Here is an 8978-nt window from a genome sequence, read left to right on the forward strand (position 1 = left end):
TAATATAAAACATCAGTGTTTTACTATAATCTGAAAGTATATATATATTTTTTTAATTTTAAAATAGATTCATGCCTTTTCAGTTGAAATTTGGAGGACTTTTTTGAAATGCCGAACTCGCCTGAAAATGCCCTTTAATTTCTCCAACGTTTTCTGGCAAGTCTTTGCCCTTATCTTTTAAGGTTAGGCAGATGTCACAAGTACTTGGTGTTACAATGTGGTCTGTGATATTTGAATCTTTTTCAGAATCTTCTGTCTGAACATCATCCATTCCATCTACATCTTTGTTTTTGCAGTTTTCATGAACCTCTTCTGGTCGCATCTAAAAGGAGCATGGAACCTTAAAAAAAGATTTGTTTATGGTAGGCCAGTCAATGCATAGCAGTAGTAAACATTAATATTATGCAGGTTGTCACCTTTACCAGTGTAGAAATACATCATCTAAGAAAGCTGTTGCGCATAGAAAATCAATAGAAGAAACACATTGTGTGGCAGGAAACAACACACTTGCTAAATGGATCTTGTTGTGCAACATTGGAAGCATAGAGTTTTAACAAAATGTCAGCCTCTTTGTGATCATGAGACATCATGTGTTGCTTAAGCACAATGTTGATTCAGTGCTGATGACTTATACATCTGACCAGTTACCGGTTTTCATTGCCTTATTTTCTTGTTTTATCACATACGCGTTTACTAATAAAAAAATTTTTTTCAAGATAATTCAAGGCTGCTCAATCATTGCATTCAAGGTCATACATATGGCAAAATATAAAAGAATGAGGCAATCTTGCTTCTTACAAGTCTACACAGAGCCTGTTCTTGTCCCTTAAGGGTCAGTACTAAATGGAAAAATGTTGATTATTATGGCTAAGCTAAGCTAACATCAATAATATGTTAATGTCTTCTGGCCGACCCACATATGGTACTAAAAAACTAGTGGGTGGTATTTTGTTTTTGAATGCTAATATGGTATTCTTTTACTTCTTTTCAATTATATCCATCAAGCAGCTTCTTAATTTTTGTAACTTCTATGCCTAAAAAATGTTAAGGGACATCTCCATCAGCGCTGGAGACGAGGTAGAGGAGGCCTACGTTATATTTGGAACTAAAAATGAATTTACTTATGACACTCGAGTCAACTGACTGACTAAGTGACTTATTTCTGTCATTTTTTACACATGATGTGCTATACTTACTCTTCTATTCCCAACAATTTTACACTGTTGAAACAGCGCCCATACAGTGTTCCTGATGTCATCCTATTTCTGATGTCTATACTATGTATTATATGAACATTGTTTCAATGTCATGTTCCGTTTGGGATACATAATTTCTAATATAGATGTGAATTTTTATCTTTTTTATTTTATTTGTTTTCGTACTTTTTCAAATTTTTAATATTTCATCAGGATGTTATTATTAGCAATGCTGTGAGTATTTAAATACTTATCCTGTATAAAGATTGTTTAAAATAAAAAAATGTATTTTTGTTGTTATAGTATAGACCTTGTAATATTGTCATGTCTGATGAAGAGGAACACAGCTTAGATAGCTTTTTCGCAAAGAAAGATAAAAGTAAAAAGCCCAAGAAAAAAAAGAAAGTCAAATCTAGTGAAACCACAGAAACTCAGTCTGAAACACAAATCAGAAAATCCCAGGTATAACTTAAAATAAGTTGTGTACCATCACAGCAATGTGGAAATTTCTTGATAATCCTGAAATTATTTTTCCAGGAAAGTATTTTAACAAAAATTTTAAGGAAAGAGCGATTACTTTTGCTCACACAAAAACTTGTCCAATTCTGAGAAATATGAAACTAGCTGAGCTATTAATTGCTCCCCCAATTCCAAAAAAAGATTGTCTGACTGAGCAATATCAATTTATCTCTCATGGAGATCAATGTTATTGCAGTATAAAATACCAAAATATATATAAAAAGATAAGATAACATAGATAAAAAATACTGTGTTAAAATATGTGTTTATAAACTTATTTATTCAGATTGCTCGCCCAGTCTAAATAATTGTAACCTTGGGGGAGCGATTTATTGCTCTGATGTGTTTTTCTTATTGATAGGCTTGAATTTAACTCTTTACTCTTAATACTGGTAAAGTTTAAATCAATGTGCCTTAACAGGTCAAAAATTGAGAGAAAAGAAATTTATGTGGCTGTAAACATAATAAGTAAATCAAAGTCTTTAAATGTGAATATCTTAAAAACAAAAAGATCTTTTTAACATCACTTAACTTATTTTGTTTGTTCCCTTTCAGAGTTTTGTTATTAAAATGTGAGCTTCAGGTTTTCTATAGGCTAGTTTCTTATTAAAAAGGTACAGTATGAAAATTTTCCAATTGTAATTCTAGGTTGATGATTGGGCGGATTTTGAAGAAGAAAAAGAAAAAGATTACTCCAGCTTAAAGATACAAGACTTACAAATAATGTAAAGAAATCTTTGTATTTCATTTTTCATTTTTTCTTTAGCAAAGAATTATAAGGTTTATAAGAAAAATGGGGATCAGAAAAAGAATTATAGAACAGATTAGTTGTGAAGATTCAATAAAGGGTGCTAGATTCTGTCTCTAAAGTTAGTTGTTTTGGGTAGTTTCAAACTGGTTCTACTTTCTATTGTGGACATGCACTTTTACACCTTTAACTTTCCATATCCCAAACAAAACAAATTTCACTATTGTCCTGTGTTGATAATGTTAGATTGTGTTACAACATAAAAAACTTTCTGAATGCCTTAGTTGCACCACATTTAGTTTGTTTTTTCTTTGTTTATTATTACCATATATGGATTTTTTTTGGACCTACCTGGGGCAGGTGAGGTCCTATAAATGACCTGTGTCTGTCCGTCTGTCACCAGCTTTTTAGGATTGGATCATTAGTTTGTCTGTTTTTTTGCACAAAGATAGAGAACAATAGATCCTCAGATGTGACAAAAAAAAAATCTTATCAGCTCAAAAATGGCGAATTTATGCTCAAATGAGATAACCCAGTTCAAAAATACGTTTTTTATGAAATATCTTAGGATTGGGTCATCTTTTTTTTCTGATTATTTTGCACAATGATTGATAAAGTCATTTTTCTTAGATAAATCTTATGTGCAAAACAGTGAAAGCTGTCCTAAAATATGGTTTTTAGGACATTTCTCTGGATTGGATCATTAGTTTATTTTGATTTTTGTGCAAAGATAAGAACTATATATTTACCCTAATGTAATGAAGTTATTTGTTTAAAATGTTTTTGCTTGCCCAGAAAATTGTTTTGGGGCAAAATAGTCGAAATGGTTAAAATTATGGATTTTAAACTTTTCTTGGGATTGGATTATTAATTATTTTCCTGATGTTTTATTAGGTCATTGGAAGTTTTGCATGTTTTTTTAAAAAAAGGCTGATAAAATATAGCAGCAGTTAGCAATAGTTGTGTAAAAGTATGACACGTATATGCTGAAAGTGATAATCATTGTACTCTTACAAGTTTTTTAACATCATCTTTGAATGCTTACACATTCTTAGGGAGGAGAATGCAAAAGAAGAATTGGAAGAAGTGAATTGTGATGATGATGACGAAGACACAGGTTTTTGGTTAATTTATTTTCCTGTCTAGCATGTTGTTCTAGGTCTAAGTTAATTATTTTAGCCAATTTAAAAACCGGAGATTTTGTAATCAAAAACTTATAATTGCACCTATAATCATAGTATTTACCTCCTTCAAGTATATTTTGTTAGTATTAGAAAACATTTTTATGGGTATGCATAAAAATGAATAAACTTTTTTCCCTGCATGATTTGGAAAAAAGGAATTATTTTGCTTTACAATACCAGTTGTTCATTACTTGTTTGTTAGATATGCACAAATTTCAGCTAACAGGATGACACCTGCAATAAATAGGTGTAATAGAAAAGAGTCAAAAATAGTCAAGTTATCACATACCGTAATGATCTGATTAAGCGCCCAGCATTTTTTAAGCGCCCCCTCAAATAAACGTGCAGGTAAATTCCTCAAAGTTTTATAAGCTCCCAGCTCTTATTAAGCGCCCCCCCCCCCCCTTAAATAAGCGCCCACCTGATAAAAGGGGCGGGTGCTTATTCGAATACTACCTTGAGAAACTAGGCGCTTATTTGAAAATTTTACTTTGTTATATTGAGTATAAAAAAACACATATTTTATGTTTTGAACATCTTTTCAATATTACACTAATAGGGAATTTCTATACAATCCTTTCTATGTTTCTATGTCTCAAAACCCTAGAAAGACTAAACTTCATTTTGTTACATCTTTTGTTCAGTTTTATTTTTTAGGAAAAAAAACAGATTGAAAATTACCGTTGTCTTTAATTTGTACAAAATTAGGAAAAATTTATAAGCGCCCAGCATTTTTTAAGCTTCCCCCTCACAAGCGCCCATGCAAAAAATCAAAAAAATTACAAAGTGCTTATTTGGATCATTACGGTAGTTTTGTCAATTGGCATTGTTAAATCAATTTTTTAAATTAAATTTTATTAAATAAAGTTTTTTCTTTCGTTTGCAAACAACACATTTTCATCACATCACATTTTTTAAGAACGAAGTGTAAAACTAATATTGTGGAGCTGACACATCTGCCTACCAAGCATTTTTTTATATGAACAACCCATAAAGCTGGTTTCATCATTTTCCACAAGGTATACATTGTCTTGTTTTGTTTAGAGAAAAAAACTGCTGAACAAACGATATGGAACGTGCAAACAACTGCTCCATCAACACACCATACAGGTAACATGTTGAGTAATAAAAATGAATTTTATTTCAATCAACACAACAAGAGTGATTGCGTCTTCTATGTGGAAGTTTAGTTGTTTTGAGCAATGGAGGCAAGAAAATTATAACACTTAGGTGTTGTATTCTTTAGAATAGGGAAGACACATATTAGCACTATTACGCCATTCTTCAGCCTGCAAGGTACATAATCTTCTGTGGATAATGTAGGCCCAACCAGCATGTGGCAGGTTGTGTAAGTGTGATACCAAAATGAAAATTTGGTGACGTTTGTATAGAAAGTCAGGTGAAGAGAGGTTTGAGTAACAATATTGAGTGTTAAAAGTAAGAGATATAAGCTGGCTTGGATACTATGTAGTTTGGTTACAGTGTGGTAGATATTATTGTTGTGAAATAAAAGAAAGAAGAACGTAGGTAACGACATTGCTGCTGTGTTGTTGTGAACAGGTGTCATACAGATCCTGGAAAATCCAGAAAATTATTTGTTTAAGTCAGGTGAGGCCTTGAATAGCCTGGGATTTTTTTTCATAGTCAGGGAAAGCTCAGATAATTCTGTTATTTGCTGTTGTGTAAAATTTTGTTCAGAGCACTGTTTCTGATTTTATATTTGTCATAGAGAAAATTATTTATAACAGTCATGGAAATCTTTCATCCTTCACATTTTTAAATCTTATTTCTGTTAAAAAATTCAGTTTCTCGCGTTAAAATTTTTGCATAATGGCAATATGTATGTATTTTGCACTTTGTATAAATTTTCGCGCAATTTTAACTTAATTGTAAATATAAATGCGTTTCTTTATGTAAACTGTACAATTATATTTTCGCGCGTATTAATGTTCGCGCAAAATGTTTACACATAATTTTAGTATTAAATTTTGTGCAAAAACCAATATTTTTGTGCAAATACGCGAGAACGATCTTTAAAAATAATTCTTAAAAGTGATCAGGGAAAAGGAATTAAGAAAAAGTAGGGAAATTTTATTTGGACACTTTTGAAATGAACTATATGATATATTCAAGGAATTTCACAGTTCTCTCAATTTATACCCCATAATGGCGTCTGAGTAACTAAAAGTTTTTTTTGATGCGTACTTATAGTAGTTATTTTGTTTGTTACGAGCAAATAAGATGGTTGTTTATTTGAAGTTTTTAAAAGAGTATTTAGGTTTTGATCAAAATCAATTATGTTAGCTTATAATTTCATCTTGAAAAATGCAAGTGGGTACAAGTTAAGGCTTGGGCACAAGCAGTCTTTCTCATGTGCAGTGGAGTCTGTTCCGTTGCATGTCCCTGAAAAAAATTCTTGTGTAATCAAGGCTTATCTTATTAAGAAGGTCGTGCAGGATCTTAAGAAAGAAGTGGAAGATTATAGAATAAATACATATAGTTTTCTTGTTAGTGCATGCACTTATGTGCTGGTTTCTTTCATGTATGTACCTATAGCTTGTCTCAGTGCTAATATGGCTCGTATATAACGGTTGTTTTGATATCTGTACATATTGACCGTCTCAGTATTGGTACACAAATCTTTGTAAAATTGCTAGTCGAAAAGGCCTGTTAAAAGTTCCATTTATGCAGGAAAACAATGGAAAAATAGGTTATTTCAGTCATCAATGCGGATACAAAAAAATGTCAAGATTTGTTTATCCTTTGCCTGTAACATCTGGAGCTTTAAACGATGAACGTATAAGGATATACAAGGGTTTAATTTTGCTGACAGCTACACGGACCACAATATGAAAACGTTTTGTACCTGTTTTTTGTGTAATTTGTATACCCGTTGCCTTCATCGTATAGATCTTGAAACGCTGATCAAGAAAATATATAAGCGGTTAGAAATATTGGGGTTTAAAGGTTTTTTTTGATGACATCATATTTATCTATTTATCGAATTGGTTTCTGTTTTCTAAGAAATTCAGAAGTTACTGGGGTACCATATATCTTGTTATTAAAAAGTATATTTCTTTAGAACCTGTGGAGCAAATCACCACGCCCAACGTTGTGAGTGGTAAATATGTACCCCCTTCATTAAAACGATCCAATATGATGGGGCAACCAGTAAAGAGAAGACCCGGTGTCCCACCGGATATTAAAAGTCAAAGTGCTTTCCCAACTTTGGGCGCAGCAAATGAAGATCTTGGGTAAATATGTATTTGTGTTAAAAACGCTTTCTGTATAAGCAACATCTGTAACATGAGGCTGAAATCCTTTAAAGCTTATCTCCCACTTGAAAACAAGTTGATTTCATATGAAAGAACTTGGGAAGTTGTGTAGGAATCTTTTTATTTTTTGAAAAATCTTTATTGGTTTTCAAGATTGTTGAATGAAAAGTTCCACTAATTATGCATGACTAATTATGCATAAGTGAGGTTGTATATTTAACGGTTTTACCAAGATATGTTGATGTAAATTATGTTTTCAGCCATTTATATTTGGAGCACATTAAAATGGATATTAATATATTATATATTAATTCATTACAATTATAATGAATAAAAGCAATTATCTTTCAGCATCAGGAAGATTATGTCATAATTTTGCATAATTAGTGAATCTTCCAAGTCCAAAATCTTTCACAGTTCTTTCACATGAAACCACTTGTTTTCAAGTGGAAGGTTAGCTTTAAACAACAAACTAACTTGTAAGCAACAGCTAGCCTGTCAATAACAACAGGGTTAAGAACAGCAATAGTAAGCGAGACAATCCTTGTTTTCAAAATAAGTTTCATACGGCAAAATTGATTAAAAAAAAAGCGCAGCAGTTAAGTAACAGTTGAAGCTGTAAAAGAGAGAAACTTTATGTAACATTGACCCTTACTTCCATTTGCTGTTGCTTATACAAAAACGTGTATTCCTTTCATCATTTTACAATAAGACCTGCATACAGATTGTACTTGAAACGTGTTAGATTTGGGTCTTACGTTAAACGATTGTGCCAATACATTATTCAAAGGCGTTTTTTGTTGTTTTTTTTGTTTGTAGAACTGGTAAAACACCTAGTGATTTTGAAGTTGTGAAACGTGGTGTACGATCAAATGATGCACGTTTAGACGATACAAAACCGAATTTGGATCTTGGAAATCGTTACGACGGTCTGCGTAGCTGAAACATATATAACGCAACTCGGACATGATTTAGCTTCAGTGTAAACAAGGAAGGAAGTTTGAAGATGTTCAATCCGGTAGTTGGGGTATGTCAAATGAATGGATAAACATTTCTGAGCGATAAAGAAATGATTGAATTAGTAAAAAAAAAATCAGTTATATATCTTTTTTATTTAACTAAGTAGCTATGTAATGTTTAATACAATATTTGGGTCATTCTTATTTTTTTTAAAAAAATAGACTTATTCTAGCGTTCAGATTATCTGGTACAACCTCAGAAGTTTTCGCGAGCCTATTTTTTATAACGCACTATTAATGAGAATTGGAATTCATAATGTCAAATTGTTTGTTATGATTTCGTAATGATGAAGAAATTCTGTTAAATCTCTTGATTTCTTTGTTGTTGTTGTCGTTTTTAATTAAATTAGGGATTTCTTTTTAGTCCTTTTAAATTCACGCGGGATTTTTTATGATTACATGACAACTTATGTGTATGGTTAGTAGCAGCATCCAACACATCCTCATTGCAAAGTAAAACCATAACATTAGAAATACAATCTCCAAATTATTTGCCGCAATGATGACATATTTCGTTTTCTCATCCGGTTTTCTCTATTCAAGACGTGCGTTAATGGTTAAATTTAAAGATTAGTAAAAATCTTTTGTTTTTAAGCTGTTCCGCTTACTCGAGCTGGACAATTTGCACATTTTAAAATGAATTTTAACATTTGCTTATTTGGATCTCACAACCTCTAATATTTCAAGGCTTTGTCTTTTTGTAAAAGCGACCTCGTCCGTTAAGATATTCCCTTTAAAGAAAGCTACGGATCAAAGTTCTTAAGAAATTGATTTATTCTTAACGTTGCATAGAGCTGGAAAATCAAATTGCTGATGTTTGAGGGTACCTAATTTCGCGGATCAAAAAATATTACATTTCAAGGGTATCGAAATTTGCGGTAAAAATGTTATGAGGTAAAAATGTTATCTAATATTGTTAACCTTTTCTTAACGAAACATTCACAAAAACACAATCTTAATGACCGCAATTCGATAATTCTTTTACTTGTAAATAAAAATGCTTAACCTTTTTTCTCATTTTAATTTTTGTGATTTTT

At 31.7% G+C, this 8978-nt stretch overlaps 1 protein-coding gene across 1 annotated transcript; it reads left to right on the forward strand.

The window, feature by feature from the left end:
• The first annotated feature begins 1475 nt into the window (after positions 1-1475).
• On the forward strand, positions 1476-8255 carry LOC130622159 (protein CDV3 homolog). The gene is made up of 6 exons (XM_057437572.1): positions 1476-1658; positions 2364-2440; positions 3519-3580; positions 4692-4757; positions 6730-6901; positions 7742-8255. The coding sequence occupies exons 1-6, from the start codon at positions 1521-1523 to the stop codon at positions 7863-7865; spliced, it is 639 nt and encodes a 212-aa protein (XP_057293555.1). The 5' UTR covers positions 1476-1520; the 3' UTR covers positions 7866-8255.
• Positions 8256-8978: the final 723 nt, after the last annotated feature.

This window comes from Hydractinia symbiolongicarpus, chromosome 12 (assembly GCF_029227915.1).
Source record: "Hydractinia symbiolongicarpus strain clone_291-10 chromosome 12, HSymV2.1, whole genome shotgun sequence".
NCBI classification, from domain to species: Eukaryota; Metazoa; Cnidaria; class Hydrozoa; order Anthoathecata; family Hydractiniidae; genus Hydractinia; species Hydractinia symbiolongicarpus.

Coding starts and splice junctions, on each gene's coding strand:
- LOC130622159 (XM_057437572.1), top strand. CDS start 1,521: ATGTCTGATGAAGAGGAACACAGCTTAGATAGCTTTTTCGCAAAGAAA. Junction 1,659..2,363: donor CACAAATCAGAAAATCCCAG/GTATAACTTAAA, acceptor TTGTAATTCTAG/GTTGATGATTGGGCGGATTT. Junction 2,441..3,518: donor ATACAAGACTTACAAATAAT/GTAAAGAAATCT, acceptor ACACATTCTTAG/GGAGGAGAATGCAAAAGAAG.